We start from the raw sequence: 18813 nt of genomic DNA, 5'->3' as shown, positions 1-18813 counted from the left end.
ACTCCTGTTTTTTGGATGTGGTGACCCTTTATCTAATAGCAACTTCCAGTGGATGTTTAGTGGATAAGGTGGTATTTACCAACTTATATACATGTTGTAAAATCTGCTAAAGATGCTGAGTGGGTACCATCCTCTGATACAGGCTCTCTTAGGGACACTGCTGACCTGGGGTCTAACTGCAGCTGGAGCTGCCCTAGTGTTTGTATTACAAACTAGCAAGGTGAGCTTCCACATCAACCATTTTGTATCATTATTATCAACATTAATTTTATGAACACACACCATTATATGGCATTAAACAGCAACATCAAAGGAAGATATTGGATGCTAGCCTTGGATTTGCTGCTGGAGTGAGTGCAATATGGTTACAATGATTACCGTAATTGATGTAATTTACAGCGCCAGAAAAAATTAATTCCACTTCTGAGTGGCGCATCTTTAGAGCACAAAAAATTGCGTTCAGCCCAAGCTGGCGCCTAAATTATGGTGGCGCTTATGTTCAACAGCTAGTATAGAATTTGTAGAGAAAATAGACGTGGTCTAGCTCAGTTTCACTTGCTAGCTGCACCGTTGAGAGCTGAATGACTTGTGAACAACGTTCGTTGACTGTAGCTAGATAACTGTTTAGAAGTGAAGGAAGTCAAAGATGCTGGATGATTGTCTTGATGTCTCAAACAAGCCTTTTTATAAGCGCCAGAAAAAAATAATTCCAACAATGGTTGTAGGACCTAAAAAATTATGCTGATGCTGACGTGGCGCTTAAATTATGGTGACATCAATTACGGTATACTGTATAAGAGGTATACCACATATTCACTTTTGGCAATGACTGAACATACACTTAGCTGTGTGCAATCTGTTTAAAGCCCTATTGCTAGACGGGGTGTCCTTTCTCTGCAGGTGATGCTGGCTGCGTCTTATTGGTCCCTATTAGCCCCTGCTATAGAGATGGCTAGCGAGTCTGGGATGTATGGATCACTAATCTTTCTACCCATAGCCGTGGGGTTTGTAGCTGGAGCTGTGTTTGTGTACCTTGCCGACCTGCTCTTGCCGTTACTAGTGAGTCACAATCTAAACGTTAGTCATTGTAGTTTTGCAATGCAATGGAGCTGCCTGTAGCAGTCACCTTTAGGCAGACCAACAGCAGTTACATGTAATGAGAAAGTTGCTTGTATAATCATTAGGGTGTCCACTCGTCTGATTGGTCAGTTGCATACCACGGCGTGGAGTCAAGTGAGAAGAGACGATGGCGGACTGAGTCAATGAGTGACGCTGAGGAGGGAGACCCAGATCAGGTGACAGCAGCAATACACCAGCCTTCAATCACTCAAGTGCAACCTAGGATTAATCTGTGTACAGTAGAACCTTACTGGACACCTTAGTTCCAGAGGCAAGCCAGATAATCGAATAGATAAACCACGCCTTAATCCACCCACTTAATTGATAAACAGCAGTGCCACATGGTTTCTGTGCATGCGCAGAATATAAACAGGCCTGTCTCCATAGTAACAGCTGTGCGTTCGCATTTAAGAGACACGCCCATTTTCTAAAAAGAAAACTGCCAAGCCGGATAATCGAGGCCTTTACTGTACCAACAATTTGGTATGAGATTGCACTAACTTCACTAACTTACTGTTTTGTTGTTACCTGTTACAGTATACCAGGTTTTGAATGCGTGATTCTTTCGATTGTGAATTGTGAGGTTTCCGCACAGATCGCAAATGAATTGCAATAAACAATCAGGCTAGCTTGCACAGGGCATACATGTAGTGTGAAAGGCGAAATGCAGATTGGAATGGAATATGGAACGGAATATAGAATGACAGAGCATGCATTAAAAACTATCTTTCAAGGAACCTATGACCTAGCTGGCTTTAGGTTTCCTACCAAGTTTTTTATGTGCTTGCAAAGTCTAATGGCTATTAGGAGGCTAGCTGGCTTCGTTTTTTCAGGCAGCAGACCGCGGCCTGTAATCGAGGGTAGAACCACGGCTAATTATTGAAATTTTTATGTTTGAGCTTATTATACATACATGTAAGAAGGTTGCTTGTTCAGTGTGTCTCTTCAACACACACATGTTTAAAGCATCACCATGCAAGGCCGGGAAAATATTTACAGGTAGATAGAAGATAGCTTGGGAGTGTCTCCTAGACTTCACACTCAACCTAGTTTTAAGCACAGCATAATTACTGCTGCTAAGGATAATTATAGGCCCTGTCACATATGTATAATTTGTGTCAAAAGTTTAATATTGAACTAGCTAGTCTACTTTTTTTAGTCCTCGTAGAATTTTAGACTGCACTAGTATAAGCAGAGCATCATTTGCAGCTCTCACTGATTTTATCATTCCATATTCCATTCCACCTTTTACACTATGCCCTTGTACAGTGTGATTCGCACATGATTTACTACGCGTTCGAAACCCGGTATAAGGTATTCTCCATCATCTGTACTTCATTGTTGTGCTGTTCATTTCAGCAGGGCTCGTCCCCTGTCAGATCAGTGGCATTCTCAGAATCTGGAGAGCATGTGCGAAGGAGGTTGGGCTCAAGTGGATCAGGTGACAAGGTGACAGAGGCCGTGGGTGGTGTGGGTGTGGCTGCAGGAGTCAGCTGGAGGAGAATACTACTCCTCATTATAGCCATCACAGTACATAACATACCAGGTAAGTATATGCACTAGCTGCTACTAATAAGACATGTCTATATAGAATTAGAAATTGGAAGATCCTGCAAAGCTGTACAAATATGTAATAACATTGTAAATCAAGCCATTAAGCTTTCAGGTATACTGTATAGCGCAACATTTTCGAGGCAGTGGAATGGCCTCTAACAGCATTTTGTTGAATGCATTTCGTGGCTTGACTACTAACCAGAAACACTCCCAGAGATCACCCCTTCTATCTTTGCACGTTAAAGCAGATAATTCTAATTAACGAACTTTCGTGTAGGATTGCTAACCCACGAGCAAAAATTAAGCCCCTCAAAATGGTGCGCTTTACGATACTGCATGTATTTAAGGAGCTGAAATTCAGGTTGTAGTTTTTTCCAGAGGGACTAGCTGTGGGTGTTGCGTTTGGAGCGATAGGCAAGTCACCCTCAGCCACTCTGGACAGAGCTAGGTAAGACTAAAATTACTTTCAATCACCTAACATCTCTCTTTCTCCTCTCTCAGGAGTCTGACTCTGGGTATTGGCATTCAAAACTTCCCTGAGGGGCTGGCAGTCAGTCTGCCACTGAGAGCAGCTGGTATGGATGTCTGGAAGAGTTTCTGGTGAGCAAACTAATCTGATACCACCAGGAGTATGATACCACCAGGAGTACGTTCTTAATGTACTCCTGATACCACTAATAGTGAATAGCTACTTGGTTATAACTGTTTTGCTTTCAGGTATGGGCAGTTGAGTGGAATGGTGGAGCCCTTGGCTGGTCTGTTAGGAGCTCTCTCAGTTGTGGTGAGCGAGATCCTGGCTAGTTTGATAGACTGACATGCACACAATGACACGATGGTTTCATTTAGAGGGAGTGGTACAGATTTCTAAGGGTCCCCTTCGAACTATACTGTACAGCGAGAAATTTTTGTGAGGTGCAAAATTTCGCGTTTTTTGAGGGCAGACAGTTAACGCGAAAATTAAAACTAGGAGAAACTCCTACGCACAAGTATTTCACATGCAAAGCTATTGGTGGATGTGGTTTCCAGGCATTGAAACGCGAACATCAGAACCCCACGAACATTTCTGCTGAGGGCTCTGGAGCCAAATAGCGAACATTTTCCCGCTATACGGTATATCAAAACTCTTGACTTTTGAGCAATCATGAATAGTGTGCTGTTAATTTGCAAGACTATACATATAATTATAAAGTATGTACAACATTATAGTGCTATAATAGTTGGTGAAGTGGAGTGTTGGTGATGTTGGTGATGCGGATTGATCCCAGTATACATGTAAGACACCTCAATACACAAGGTTATATATAGCACCATCATGCATGTTCAACATCCCAAACAAAGAGCAGCCTCTACTACCAACTTTTGGGGGAGCTTCACTGTACTGTGCATAAAGCAAGATTTTATAGCCTACTCCGTGTACACAGGTGGCAGAACCCCTTTTGCCGTATGCCCTGGCGTTTGCAGCAGGGGCTATGGTCTATGTTGTGGCTGACGACATTATCCCCGAGGCACATTCGAGGTGAGTTGGCCGAGATTGACCTTTACCCTTTAATGTATAGAACAATTTCCTCTATACAGTGGTAATGGTCGTCTCTCTTCGATATTTGTGGTGGTGGGCTTCATTGTGATGATGTCATTAGACGTTGGTCTTGGGTGACCATAAACATAAATTGATCACTACATACGTAGTTACTTGCTACACACATATTTCATTCAGAATTAACAAATTCATATTATCTCTTTGACATTCACTATACATAAAAGTTGTATAAAAGTTAATGATTCAAAAACGAATGAGGTCTAGTGTTTGATTTCGGGGTGTCATCTTCAGTGAGTGGTAAGAGAGGGTTGGATGAGAGCACCAACCTGTAGAACATTCCAGCTAAGAGGCTCCCCACGAGTGGTCCGACCCAGTAAACATAGTGAGAGCTCCATCTGTCACTTCCAGAGCCTACTACTGCTGGACCAAGACTGCGTGCTGGATTGAACGAGCCTCCAGTGACCGAATAGCTATATAATGAGATTCATAACATTCCTGTGAAACCACAAACTGTATTATTTGTAATCTGATATCTATAAATAGGCAAGATGTGCAATATTTTTATTGTGTTGTATGAGCCGAGAGAAGGTTAGCATCTCCCTCGATAAGGACGAGAAAAGTCTCCGGACTTTCAACTTATAACACATGGTTAAGGCTCTGTCACTTACTTTGTGGCATCTAACCAGTTTTTTCTTTATAAACTAGGGCTAAACCGTTAATTAAGACCTGGAAATGCTGAGTGTTGAGTTCCATAATCTACAAACGAGTAGGTACACAATTGGCTCATTTACATGTCTGTGCATTATTTAGCAGAGGGAAATCTTAACATTCACATTCGGATGGCCATAGGTCTACGTAAATTAGCATTGCATCATTCATTAATCTGTCCTAAAATGGGGCGCGTGCGGTAGCTGTAACTGTTTTTTCTGTGGGTGTACACAGTTTAAAGGGGACGTCTGCAATTGTTTCAAGGTAATTTTCCAACCTGTGTAACAAATCGTGTTGCTGTAAGTAGGTTTACTTATACATGTACCTTAGAATTAAGAGTAGGTCCGGAATAGTTATTATAGCTTGTGATGAAAAGTTGTGTCAGAAGATAGTTACTAGTGGTTTAAGAACATGAGACAAATTAAGAGTACATACTCTTAATTTGTAATTCTCTATCACGTACTGTTCTCTGCTATCAAAATAAGGGCACACACTATCATGAGAGTATGCACCTGTGTGATACAACGCTTCTCATGGAGTGGACACTGGGGGTATAAGAGACTGTTTAGCGTGAGGAGGATGAATACCATGTACCAGGAGCGTGACTTTTGTCTTGCAGACTTCAAATCAAGACACTGTCCAGAATGATTAATTAATAAAAAGTACCTATGGCCGTTCGACTGTAATAAGCTGCGGTAAGAGGCTCACTGGCACAGACTCACCTAGATATAATTGCAGCTGCCAGTGTGAAGCCACAAGCCAGAGGTGCAATGACATTTCTAGCCGTTGGATGCCCCTTGTTCTGAGATTTCTTGTCTTCTCCCTCCATTGTGGTGTGAATGTATACCATGATGACCAACAATGTGAGTACTGTCTCCACAGCAATTCCTTGTAGGGGGGTGATGTTACCATGAAGATATGTCAGTCCGTAGTCCACTGTTGTTGAGTAGTTAGAGTTGTTACTATAGTTACTATAGTCACTGTCGTAAGCCTGTAAAAGTAACATCACTTAACAGATTTGTCTTGCTATTATAATATATAGAGCACAATTATATTAATACTGTCTTCCCAGTCATGAGACACGGGATTATAGCCAGATTTCACTAACTATCTGCGTCATTTTATTAACATCCATAATTACATACCCAACCCAGTTAGATAAGACCTATCGTAAAACTTCAATTTAAAGCGATACTTTTAAATTGGAAAAGTAGAGTTTTAATGTACACAAAAAATTATATGGGCAAAATGTCCAAGTGTCGCTTATTTAGAGGGTCGCCTTAAATAGAGGTTTTACGGTAACACAGACTTACCAGAACACAAGCAGCTCCTACAATCCCTCCTATAATCTGAGCGCACACATACACCACTGCTGCTATTACATTGATACCCCCAGCCAAGAACACCCCCAGTGTGACAGAAGGGTTCATGTGCCCTCCACTGCATAAGTGAAGAAGCATATTTTGCATACAATACAGAACAACCAAGTATACAGTGAGGTCACCAAATTAGGAAGTGACCGTCTACACAAGAGTTTCTACAAAACAGCTGATTCAGTGACTTTGGTGTACACTGTCTAACAACCTTACACAGGCATAGTTGGGCATGGCCCTACCCTGGACGCGAACGTAGGGTTGGGCACCACTGCAATGTCAGGTTTGTTCCACCGGTACTTAGCTTTAGGGTGTGGCTAAGCATGAATATAATTCCAAGTGGGCGGTAACGGCAAAGCTCAGCTACTGCAGGAGTCACTTTTGCATACCACTAGCTCTAACTGACCTGGCGTGTTCCTGGATGAAGCTGGCTTGTCTACTATTTTTGCATTTTGATTTAAAGAGAATGACTAGTTACTGACTCGTTCATTAATGAGCCACGCTTTCACACTTGAACTCTGCAATCTGATTGGGCTGCAAATTTTCTGCAGCAGGAACAAACCTGACATTGCAGTGGGGTGCCCAACCCTACGTTTGCGTCCAGGGTGGGGCCACGCCCAACTAACACAGGCACTTTGTAGCTAGACATTTATAATATGATTTACAAAGGAACCCTCACCTCACGTGTTCGAGTGCAGCCATAAGCCCAGCATAGCACAGCCCAGTAGCTAGAGCCACCACACTAGCTTCAGAGCTAGTGACAAGGTAGTTATGTGTCTCATCCTCAATCACACTGCTCGAGGCAGCTATGGCTACAAACACAAACAGAGCTGTGCCCAAAAACTCCCCAATACCACGACGGATTAGGGCGAGATAGAACCTGGGTCGTTTGTACCAGGCTGGCTTCTTGTAGGGGGAATAGGGGGTGGATCCCGACCCCCTGTGTTGCAGAAGGGGAGTTGTGTCCCCAACATTTGCTCGCAGGGTTGACTCTGTGGAAGAGAGCGTTATTTAATTAATAGCGTGCCTGTATAAAATAGCATAACAACATGAACAGTGTGCAGAGTCTGAGATCAAGATATTAAACCTGCTTAATTATTAGATCTACCTGAACGTAGCATCATAAAGTGAATGATTCCACTCTTGTTCTCACACTGACAGTGCTAGCGCCTGAATGATAGCAGCTTCTTGGAGGCCCTTTGTGCTTGTAAAATGAGGAAGTCAGCCTACCAGCGCAGCAGCACAAAAGCGCTAGCCCTGCCCACTTTCTTGCATGACTTGCACACAGCACCTGCACTGTCATCTGCAATATAATATGGCTAACTTCAGTGGTGGATTTAGAGCTCAGCGTAAAGCGAGTTATAATGCAGCTAGCACCCAAAAAACTGGCCACAATCCCTCAGGCAACACAAGGGGGGAAGATGGTCAGGAGACAAGAGTAGCCATTAGGGATGTGACTCCCCATGAAGCCAACACTGTGAGTGGCATGGCCATTTAATAATAAATTGAGTGTTTATCTGAGTATTGTTTCTCAATGAAGGTTCTTGTTGGAATAGTCATCACTAAGCAGAGGGTCCACACATTTCCTGATAAGAGAAGTAGGTTGACTTTTTATGAGTTGTCTTTTCAACTCAGTTTTTTGCCTCCCATGCAGACCCAGGCAGCATGAGATGCAAGTTTACTTTCACCCTGAGGGACTCTCCTGCTGACTACATTAATGCCACCTACTGGGGCTCGGAGGATCATTTGAGACAGTTGCACTCTTCCTTCAAGATTTGTGACGTAGGTGAGTTCGAGTGTACGTGAAGCAGCATTCATGTTGCTTTACTGCCGCCATCAAAGCTGTGAGAGTACCGTTAATATAGCACCAACTATTTACAGATTGATTTTTTAGAGGTTCAAGTCACATAAATTATAATTGGTTACTACTTCATGTAAATGGTAACAAAATGAAAATTAATGTATGCATGAAGTACCGTATAGCAGGTATATTTCGAGGGTATAAATTTTCGCGGATGGACCATTACAAAGGATTTCGCGGATTTTATTTTCGTGGTCTGAGTTCCAGCCTTTTGGCGCATGCGCACATCAACATGCAGCTGTACCTCCACACCGTTAGCCTCGAATCCAGGCCTAGCCTGTGTGAGGCACCTCTTATTGTCGATAGGTGTGGTCAATAATACTGAACACGCCTACTATTCATAAATTTTCGTGGGTATAAATTTTCGCGGTACAGGCTCAATCCGCGAAAACCGCGAACATTTATACCCTCGAAATATACCCGCTATACGGTACTAACCCTATAATTATTGTATACGTAGGAGACCGTAATATCCAGAGCAAATGAAGATTTAACGTTCCTGCTAATAATTATTACATTCAATCTACTATTTCAATGTATTTCCCTCGTCAAGCTATGGTGTCTCATATTTGCAGTCGAGGTGCAGAACTGTCAAGTATCCAGCAAAATTACGAGTGGAGACCCACAAAATGACAAGTGGAGCCCATGGACCCCTAGGCATGTATAACTATGATACCCACCACCCACCTACACCTTTCCCTCATACCCAACACATGACATGCACACATACAGTCAGTACCAGGTGAACATCAGTGAGACGTACTCAAACCTCTCCCTGTACAGTGGCTGGGATTACACAGAGTTCACAGCCCTGGCTCACGTACCTCTGAGACCACCCTCCGACTACCACACCCTCTCAGACATCCTTAGCAATGGTCCAAGTATGGATGGCTCTCACATCAATATTCTGGCCATTGTAAAGCACGTGAGTAATTGCTAATCCTATAGATGGGATGAAAGTTATTGCATTTTGTCATAAAAGGTCATTTTTGGGTGAACTGATTGTAGCATAAAATTTATGCTACAATCAGTTCATTTATAATTATTATAGTTTTGTTTTTGTAGGTGTGTGCTGTACGAGAGATGACTTCTAAGAATGGGAAGCCACTTAGAAAATGTGACATTCACCTCATGGATGAGGGCTGCTCACATTTCCAACTAGTCATGTGAGTCGTCAACAAGTCATGTGACTATCTATTCACTTTCAACTGCCAATAGGTGGGATGATGAGATGATAGAGCTGGCTCAGTCATGGACACCAAGAGAGAACAGTGAGTTTCTTTCAACGACGCATAGCTAGGTCTTGTAGGGATATGTGGTATATTTATAGCAAAGGTACATAAGTTACTTTGTGCACAGTTTTTGTGTACAGCTATGAGTATTTTGTCTTCTTATACATAAGAAGACAAAATACTCATTATGGTCATTAGCCGGCTAACGCAATTAAAAGCACAGTAACTAATTTTCGTGCTATCGTCTTATAATAATTTATGCTCTTCTGTACAGTTATTTTTGCAGTTGATGTCAAAGTCAGCAATGACTCATATTGCAAGTGTATGTTGGCAACATGCGATCAGAAAACCATTGTCATTACAAATCCAGGTGTGATAATCAGTGCACTAAGCAATCCTAACTGAACCTTACTCACCCTAATCAAGTGACAGAGCACGAGTTTTCTTTATTATGTGTTGTCTTCCCTCCTCTCAGACTCTGGTGAGGCCCACCAGCTCTACCAGTATGCTCAGACTGTGGAGTCAGACCTCTTCAAAGAGCCGGCAGGAGAGGACAAGAGAACATCGTTTACAGAAGATGCCAATGATAATAGTAAGTTTTAGTCTTAGCAACATTGTAAGGATAGGACAGTTACGATTCACGAATTAAAAATGTTGCTTACAGTTTCCAGCATCAGCCAGGTGTACACAGTAGAGGAGCTAAAAAATGAGATGTCGACACGGGTGGGGGATGACTCGTGTTTCACTGGGATCTTGTTCGCCTACCTCACCACCCTCAACATTGATCAGGGCCTGGGCAGTGTGCTCTATCATCGCTGGTATGTAGGTGACGTTAAAATTTGTGATTGTTTTATGATGTGTTAAACCGGCATCCCATATATACGTTGTACATATACGGTATTGAATTGCCATGTGTTAGTCGGGTTAACTTACGTCTTATGTCAATGCAGTACTGCTAAACTGGAACTTATCATTCCTCCCTATAGCACAAAGTGTAGCTTTAGGGTGGGGCTGGACTCAAGCCTGTGTCTCAACAAGGCCTGTTCCCTCAGTTCCCCTATGGCCGAGGGGTCTTTCTCCTCAGATGTACACTACAACATGCTGGTCTCTCTCACTGACTGCACTGGGACGGTAGACTCTGTGTTACTGACAGGACAGGCGGCCTACAGTCTACTGACATGCTCGGTGAGTACCACTACATGTTGATCCCTACGTACATGTAAGTATACGGTATGTGTTTGTGTAGACTAGCTGCTACAGCCGCTCTAGGATCAATTAAGTAAGAGTTTCTATAGGGTTCTAGTCATGTTTTCAATTGGTGAATTTGCAAAATAATGCTTGGTTCTCGAGTTATGCCTACTTGGAATGCCATTGCAGGAGCCTTTTCAGCACAGCAAAACTTGTCCATCATGGAGTGTTGGTATACTCTACTTGTAGTTAGGTCTGAACTAGAACGCTAGCTATTGGTAGCTGCAAGAGTGAGAAGAGAGCTGCAAGGTGCAGCAGCCATTCTTTTGGTATCACTTTTTAGCAACAATCATGTCGATCATTTCCCACTCTTTTTTAGTTTCCCTGTGATTCTGCCTGCATGCAGCAAAATTTAATGCAAAAATGTTCATCATGATATCATGTGCAATAGCTAGTAGCTTGTGCTACGTATGCATCAGCACCCGCGGTGCTTTCATTTCTCTAGCTTTATTGGCTATAGATACTTATAGGAGTGCATGAATACTCCTGACACTTACGGTATAGTGTTTACTCAGGGGCATAGCCAGGATTTGAGAGAGGGGGATGCTGGATGAATGAATTGTCGGAATTACCAGTGCGCAGAGCGCATTGGCGGTGCAAAACGCGCCCCAATGGGGGGTCTGGGGGCACTCCCCCAGAAAATTTTTGTTGTTACATGCTCTGAGATTAATTCTAACGCAATCTGGCTAAAGAAATGAGGGTACTGCTGCTTTGAGGCCTTAGGGTACTGGTGGTTAAGCCACATCTTCATCTGAAGATGTCCTGTACGGCATTGTTTAGGTTCTGCTTGTGAATTAGCAGAACAGGGTGGCAAACCACTCTGTGAACTCTCAACTGAAAAATACTCAAAGAGTGACATGATGATGATGGTGAAAGCTGCTGAACAGTCTGCAACTCTGTGGGGGACCTTGGTCTGGCTTTGCGCATGTGCACTGGATGCACTGAATATTTGGAGGTGGAGCTAGCTAGTTGGAGGTGGAGTTTTGAGGTGATCGTGCAATTAGAGCTCTTCAGTATCAACTAGCTAGTTAGTAAAAGGAACTTGTGGAGCAGAGTCTGATGCCAGAGGGGGGTGCTGGAGCACCCTCTGCCCCCCTCTGGCTACGCCACTGTTACTATTGCTATAGACGCGCCCAGATACAATCTATATCCCAGGCCTATTTTTCTATTCTTCTCCCTTCCGTTTATGAATTACTTTATACGCTGCGGGCCACGATCTGCAGTAGCTAATTATAATTACTTGCAGCTGGAGACTCAGGAGTGACATTATTCTGTAGATAAACAATCCGCATATTGTGCAATTTTAGAAAAATCGGCCTGGGACGAGGCTATGCTATGTACTCTTCACGAGCAACTACAACTTAGGTGCATTGGCATGCAGGCACTGTTCTGTGTTTGTGTGAGTCTGGGCAGGAAATAATTTTGGTGACTGCATACATTTTGAGCAATACTATAACGCTAAACAATCAGATTATACGTCAGCATTCTCTGTCTCTGCAGCCTGCTGAGATGCTTACAAAGAATGAGCGAACCAGAACCGAGATTAAGACTGGACTTGTGCTGGAGAAATTCAAGGTTTATTTTAAGGCAAGTGTCTCTACAAGACAGTACATATGACATGAAGGTCATGTCGGTGCACATAATGCATTACCGTATTACTAGATTTTGCGGGTGAAGTGTGAATGAGCCAAATCAAGAAGAAATTTGCGTTTTTACGTTTTGACAAAGATCAAGACATTATAGGCATACACTCTCATAAAACTGCGCATAACACCAATTTAAGTTGGTGAAAAAATGGTGCTATAATTTATATGGACAAATATCTGAATTGCGCATAATTACGGAAGGGTGCTTGTTTTGAAGGAGAAGGAGTACGGTAGAAATATTGATGAAGTTAACATAGCGCAACATTCAGAAAATCTCATTGCTGTCTAAGTAGTTAGGCCATGTGTTCGATGAGATTTGACTGATTCGAACTACCCTACAGTGTAAGCTAATAGTTTTATGAGAGTATATGCCTACTTTGTCAGAACGCAAAAACTATTTCGCAATATTATACTGACGAGTTCTTTCCACAGTGCCTGTGCTCACAAAAGAAGAGCTCAGTTCGAATCCTCTCCATGTGTATGGTAGACTCAAGAGAAGTCACCCTGGCATGAACCTCAACGGACTAACAGTTCACTTAGCTTGCAATTACAATCACAGTCAACACTGATTCATTACTCAACACTGATTCATTACAAAACTTTCAACTTTCTGTGTCATTTACGGTGACCATAATTATTATAATACATGACTGTGAAACATGATATACTATTTTCCCTACTAAAACAAGTTTATTCAGAGAATGGGTGCACTGACAACTGACTCCTCGAATGATTCAATAGGACCAAACTCAACAAACCCATCAGATGCAGAGATTCCAGAACCTGTGTGTGTGTGTGTGCATGTTTAGGTGGACGGTGGGCTTACAAATACTTGTTTGCTTGACTTTCTAATTAGTAACTGTATAATTATATGCACATATATAATTATGATAATATGTACGATGGATGTGTTGCGGTTACTATACAAAATTCATACCTTTCAAATACTGGTCTTTGCAATATGGAGGCACATTGTCTCCAAAATTGAGCATCATCTATATATAATATAATGGTGTGCATAATACAAACCAGTGTAAATAAATGAACAGTACCAGGGTACGCTTTAATTAATACTATACTAGTTGTAGCATTCATTTTGCAGAATACCTCAAAACAGGACTCGGCAAAGAAAGATCTCAGGTCGGTGTTGAGTGCCCCTTCAATAAACCTGCGTAGGAGGAGAATGTGGTCCTGTCTATTGGTCCAATCTGTGAGGAAGTCCTCCACCAGGTGGTGGTATAGATCGGGGGCAGGGATTTCCCCCAAAGTCCACTTCTTACCTGTCCGAATATATATAAGGGTACATGACAGATGAAAAAAATGACACGTTAATAAATGGATGTGTGTTGAATTTTGTGAAACTACAAATGTTTAAAGCACATGTTGGTGTATCAAGCTTCAACATCATTATTTTCCAGTGGAAGTACTAGCAACTGCACACACTATATAGTAGTAAAATAAAACTTCCAAAAATAATTCTAGCTCTGTGTTCTTGCTGTTATACGATGCTTCCTACCATACTGTACGGCAGCACAGAGTGTTTTTTGCTTTCCAGACTTATATAAGCAACTCTATGGCACTCAGAGCCTCAGAGCCAAGGAAAACAGCCGCCTAAAGTTTCAGTAATCAAGCTACAGTAGACTGTACCTAATGTATCCAGTAAAAATGTGCATAAACTAAAGTGGCTACGGTGCTTGAGCTGGACTTACATGCAACTCACTCTAGCTGCTCAAAATCACTATCTTATGATCATGAGCAATCTTATTATGAGCAAATGGTTTACAGTGACCTGAAGAATGTGGAGTGTGTATGTACCGATTGGAGGTGGGCTGGAGTAGTAATATAGTACTGGGTGGAGAAAGTTACTCCTGTCAGCACGGATTGGGTCGCCCTCCACTCGGTTCTCTCTTAGAACGTCATATCTGGGGAGAAGAAAAACGATTAATGCCTTAAGGTGACGGCATGCAAGAGTTCATAAAGAGGGGTATCCAACTATAATGGCAGTTGTAGTACAAACCACGTTACGGTATAAGTATAATAATTAATTACGTCACTCTCAAACCACATTTTAAGTGGGTGCGTGCGTAGGTGTGGTGGTTAATTTAAAATGATATCAGCATACACACACATGGTCATGCTGTGGTTTGTACCTCCAGTCCACATTTGAGCCCATTGCCGCGGCAAAAACATTAACTGGGCCAGATTGGCTAACAGTTTACACAACTACAAGTGCTAGTAACGCCGTATAGCGGGTAATTTTCGTGGGGCAAAATATTCATGATTTTCGTGGTTGGAGGTCTCTAACCACGAATATTTTACCCACGAATGAAGCGACCTTGCTTACCTTTACCTACAATCCAAGCAGCAACCACGAAAATATTACCCACGTCTCAATAAATTATTGCTGAACCACGAATATTTTGTCCCCCGAAAATTACCCACTATACGGTATTCAGTCCTAGATGTAGAATGGAATGTGGTGGGAGTTGGATACTCCTCTTTAAATTAATATGTAGTTAGTTATTTTGTACATATTACTGATATTAAATTATAACTGTCCCAAATTACTCGCAGGAAAAATGTACCTTGAGGGTGGATTTTCTCGCAATAATGAGCAAGCAAAACAACAACGTCGATCAATGTAATGATTATGTCATTAATAATGACCAGCTTACCCAGGTCCAGAGTAGTTCTTTCCATACTCAAAGTTCCATAGAATAAAGCTCTGAATTTCATGCCCAGTCAACTCTGCAACAGAAAATTATGCAATTGACCACATACAATGACGATGTAACACGTCAACTATAGTTATACAAGATGTACCTCTAAAAATGGGCATGGCTTTGATGGGTACCTCTTCCAAGTACACAACAGTACCATCGTTTCCTGTGCAGTTAGGAAGTTAATGAAGTCACGTACACTACAAGCAGACTTACTGATGAGAGCCACATCTCCTAGCACCCCAAACATCTGATATGGAGCCTGAGGCGGACAAAAATATAAGTATGTAGAATCGAAAAGCGAGCATCTGTGTACACAAACACTTGGTAAAAATTAACTGAGTAGAAACACATACACGTACAGCTATGCTTTCAGTGTATGCGTATAGTTACCGATGCCTCGTTGATCCTGCGTATGAGGTGTTCCAGGAGCTGTGAGGCAGGTAGGGTGACTGATGGCCAGGGCACTCCACTATACAGCCATTCCAGGTGGTTGAACAAGGCTTTCACTGCAGGGGCAGTACGAAATGTACATCAGTAACATGTAGAGCACCATGCAGTGTCATACTGAGATGAGTTAATTTATTAACACTTGAATTGGATCGTTTCCACCTAGCACTATGGAGGAAAGCGCCTATTCATTGGAAGATTACCGACATATTGAAACATAAGATATTTTAGATTCCTGTACTGGTAAGCAAGAATGCAAACCACTGCCTGTAAGGAACACCAACACCTCAGGAATTGAAAACCCTCAACTCCACACAGCTAGCAGGCTTCGTGGAAGCCACGATAAAGTTTGCACGGACCTGTGTATCTGAATCCATGGATGAATCCACCAGCAGATTTCTTGAAATCTAGGGAGTGAGACGACGTGCCAGCTGCACGTAGAGTGGAGAAAGTGACGTTTAAATATTGGATTGAGAGCATAAATCTAAAATCTCTCACACAGGATAACCTCTCTCAAAGCGACATGAATGTGTTAACTATTGCTCTAAATTCAGGGATTTGAGTGCATAACTGAAAAGCTATTAACAGCTCAAATTTATTGAATCATAAAATTTATCATACCTATAAAGAAGTTAGGGATGCCAACAGCTTGGTAGTTGCTATGGATGCGTGGATACTTTTTGTGGCCAGCATAGGAGTATTGTAGACCCAGTGATGAGTTGTAAATTGAGAAGTCAAACTAAACAAGAGAACAAACCAGCAATTATTCAGTGCATTAGTGCACCGATGTATCAAAGGTATCGATATCACTCTACATGTAATTATAGTAATTACTAACGATCTTTCTAAGTAAATTACCTTGAAACCCAGGCAACGGATAATAATGTCGTATGGATTCTTGAACACGTTCCTGGTGACTGCATAGAGGTAGAATTTGCCCCCTTAACTAGCTGAATAGTAATTACTCTTGCTAGATAAATTGTACCAACAGAGTCACCACACACGAAACAAACACTCAGCCTAGATCTAAATGCATAGTGACTATAATAAAGTACAGGAAGATATAATTATATACACCGTATAGCGGGTAATTTTAATTGTAAATGTTCATACAGACTACCCATTTAAATATTCATACAGCTCAGGATAGTGACGTTAAACTTATTGTGCCAGGAAATTTCGCAGTTTAAATTTTCGTAGATGCTCACTGATACAAACATTTCCACCATAAGAAAATAACCCTGCTATACGGTAATTATACAGTGTTAACCTGCTGACACATACTTAGTTCTTCAACGGAGCCCTCGTCACCACCTTCGTCTCCAGGATGAATGAGATGCAACCTGCCATTGCTGTCCTTGGCTATGCGTCCATGGCGACCCTTGAGGTTGCCCTCTGCAGATGGAGTGTTGTACATGTACATATAATAATGTGCTTATAGTGAAGTAGCTATGCAATGCATAGCACTCACCAAATTGTCCATCTAGTGACTTCAGTTGGTATGTGTCCACTTGCTCAGCATTCACGGCCCTGTGTTGGTTGCACGATATGTAGTCACATGATCCTCACTTTACTCACTATGACTTACCTCAGATCCCCCACATAGTGAGTCTGGTACGCTAGTTTAACTCGTGATCTGCAAACATTTTAAGCCCTAATACGTACATGCACATGTGCTTTAAGTATCGCATACCGTCCCATCATGTGGATGTAGGCAGTCTGTCCCACAATATAGTCAGCAGTTTCAAACCCAGCATTGCCTGTATAGATGGGGTACTGTTATTATCGCTGTTTCCATAGTGATTGACACGGCAATTGAGATGCTGACTCACCTCGCCCAATAATGAGTACTACCTTGTTCTCATAGTCATCAAGGTCTAGCGACATGTCCTCGTAGCCCTGCACGAGGAAGAGAGATTAATCAAACACATGATTGCAAATACATAATTGTTTAAGAGGGTAAAAGTGGACATGTGTTACAGACAATGGACACTTACCACTGTGTGCTCAATGCCATTTATATCTTCAGGGATATTGGGCACCCATATGCCCGTGCTGAGGGGAGAGAGTGGACAGCAGTAAATTTAATGTTGTACTTTACAGCCTCTTTCGAGAAAATGCCATTATGATTCACCTTGCAACTACGACCTGACAATGGTGGACCACATTATTTTGATCTGTCAAATGAAACACCTGGCTCTTGTTAGGTCGACTCACATCCACAATTTCAGTTTCGTACTGGATGTTCAGGTTGAGTTTGCTTGCAAAATCTTGTAAGTATTTAACCTATGGTGTATGCATAGTATGCAGGGGAACAGTTTCACTACCTGTACTGTTACTCTTGGCATGCAGACAGCTGCTGAAACAGATATAGAATGCGTATTTGTACACAGTGGGTGCCCAGTGTTTCAGTTTTCACAGAATAACTTCTGATCATTATTTTGTTGTCTGAGGTATACCAAGTTCCTGCAAGTGCAGGGATAAAGACTCACATAAACATCAGCTTTGGGGAAGTAGTCTTTTGTGTAGTGCTTCATCAGCAGGCTCTCGTCATCACTGATGAGAGAGTTCCAGTCGTGGCGGAAATTGAACTCACTGTTTGTGCCACCTGGGGGTGGGATAAACCAGAAAATGCATAGAAAACAGTAGACAGAGGTGGACATGATTATATTTATACTACAGGGCACTAGGACTGTGGACTATAGAGTGAGATTGACAATAATTATGTCTACAATGTGTGCAAACTTCAAGCTTCAAGCTGACCTGTAAATCTCTTGTTGATGGAGATGAGAGTTCTGTGCCTTGGATAATGGAGATAAAAGCTCCCTGTGGGCAAGAGGTATGGAACAGCTCAAGATAATTACTCACTCCCAACTCACCTGCTGTAGTGTTTTTTTCAAAGATCACATAATCACGACCAGCTCTCTCCAGAAAATATCCCAGCTGCAGCCCTGTAGAGAAGTACAGAGATAGTTAATATAGCATGCAGTGAGTATGAAAGACATGCTAAACAATTTGCACACATCAAACACAGCTTCATTTTAATACCCCCAGGTCCAGCTCCAATCACACAGAATTGAGTAGAATGCTCTTCCTCTGCCCACACAGCTACAGTGAGACTGCAGGTGAGCAGCAACAGAGTACATACGAAGGAGCACATATTCAGCAACGAAATCGTCAAATAAAGACCTTTATTCTGAAATGTCTGAGAGTTTTCATGCGGTTCTCGTTTTATATCATACTCACGCCTATTCTGGAAATGATCATGGCAAAAAATGTTCAATTCCCGGTAACGATCATGGCCAAAAGAATAATTATTGGAGCCCACTAATAGCTAATAGCAGTCACTGAACACAGCAATTAAA

The 18813-nt window shown here is 42.1% G+C and overlaps 4 protein-coding genes, 1 long non-coding RNA gene and 1 other non-coding gene across 7 annotated transcripts; 3 read left to right on the top strand and 3 right to left on the bottom strand.

Annotated features, from left to right (window-relative positions):
• Positions 1–48: 48 nt before the first annotated feature.
• On the top strand, positions 49–4464 carry LOC135351771 (zinc transporter ZIP11-like). Of its 2 annotated transcripts, none has more exons than XM_064550861.1 (10): positions 49–220; positions 303–350; positions 901–1059; positions 1185–1295; positions 2482–2665; positions 3052–3121; positions 3175–3273; positions 3391–3454; positions 4095–4189; positions 4249–4464. In XM_064550861.1, the coding sequence occupies exons 1-10, from the start codon at positions 113–115 to the stop codon at positions 4325–4327; spliced, it is 1017 nt and encodes a 338-aa protein (XP_064406931.1). In that variant the 5' UTR covers positions 49–112; the 3' UTR covers positions 4328–4464. The 2 variants fall into 2 exon arrangements, with proteins under 2 accessions (XP_064406931.1, XP_064406930.1); XM_064550860.1 differs by having other exon boundaries at positions 2479–2665.
• LOC135351774 (aquaporin-like) lies at positions 4378–7557 on the bottom strand. Its single transcript, XM_064550863.1, has 5 exons — positions 7400–7557; positions 6971–7283; positions 6232–6358; positions 5641–5909; positions 4378–4680 (listed from the first exon to the last, which is right to left on the bottom strand). The coding sequence occupies exons 1-5, from the start codon at positions 7413–7415 to the stop codon at positions 4446–4448; spliced, it is 960 nt and encodes a 319-aa protein (XP_064406933.1). The 5' UTR covers positions 7416–7557; the 3' UTR covers positions 4378–4445.
• On the top strand, positions 4777–4904 carry LOC135351930 (U6atac minor spliceosomal RNA). Its single transcript, XR_010399537.1, has one exon. It is a non-coding gene; the product is annotated as a U6atac minor spliceosomal RNA (small nuclear RNA).
• On the top strand, positions 7523–12849 carry LOC135351767 (meiosis-specific with OB domain-containing protein-like). The gene is made up of 13 exons (XM_064550855.1): positions 7523–7768; positions 7832–7889; positions 7946–8077; positions 8728–8809; positions 8885–9077; positions 9218–9318; positions 9371–9423; positions 9659–9754; positions 9860–9976; positions 10049–10202; positions 10371–10569; positions 12133–12219; positions 12711–12849. The coding sequence occupies exons 1-13, from the start codon at positions 7565–7567 to the stop codon at positions 12789–12791; spliced, it is 1557 nt and encodes a 518-aa protein (XP_064406925.1). The 5' UTR covers positions 7523–7564; the 3' UTR covers positions 12792–12849.
• LOC135351781 (uncharacterized) lies at positions 8442–10188 on the bottom strand. Its single transcript, XR_010399508.1, has 3 exons — positions 10047–10188; positions 9801–9914; positions 8442–9094 (listed from the first exon to the last, which is right to left on the bottom strand). It is a non-coding gene; the product is annotated as an uncharacterized LOC135351781 (long non-coding RNA).
• On the bottom strand, positions 12826–18688 carry LOC135351764 (FAD-dependent oxidoreductase domain-containing protein 2-like). The gene is made up of 22 exons (XM_064550852.1): positions 18497–18688; positions 18328–18399; positions 18212–18274; positions 17941–18056; positions 17583–17734; positions 17446–17503; positions 17281–17347; positions 17142–17208; positions 17037–17084; positions 16920–16978; positions 16733–16843; positions 16307–16365; positions 16070–16187; positions 15808–15879; positions 15392–15507; positions 15215–15260; positions 15102–15164; positions 14954–15026; positions 14094–14200; positions 13386–13558; positions 13216–13273; positions 12826–13061 (listed from the first exon to the last, which is right to left on the bottom strand). Exons 1-22 carry the CDS (start codon positions 18606–18608, stop codon positions 12973–12975), a joined length of 1899 nt encoding a protein of 632 aa, XP_064406922.1. The 5' UTR covers positions 18609–18688; the 3' UTR covers positions 12826–12972.
• Between the last annotated feature and the right edge of the window lie 125 nt (positions 18689–18813).

The sequence above is a fragment of the Halichondria panicea genome, chromosome 17 (genome assembly GCF_963675165.1).
Source record: "Halichondria panicea chromosome 17, odHalPani1.1, whole genome shotgun sequence".
NCBI classification, from domain to species: Eukaryota; Metazoa; Porifera; class Demospongiae; order Suberitida; family Halichondriidae; genus Halichondria; species Halichondria panicea.
This window is presented reverse-complemented; position numbering and strand designations above follow the sequence as displayed.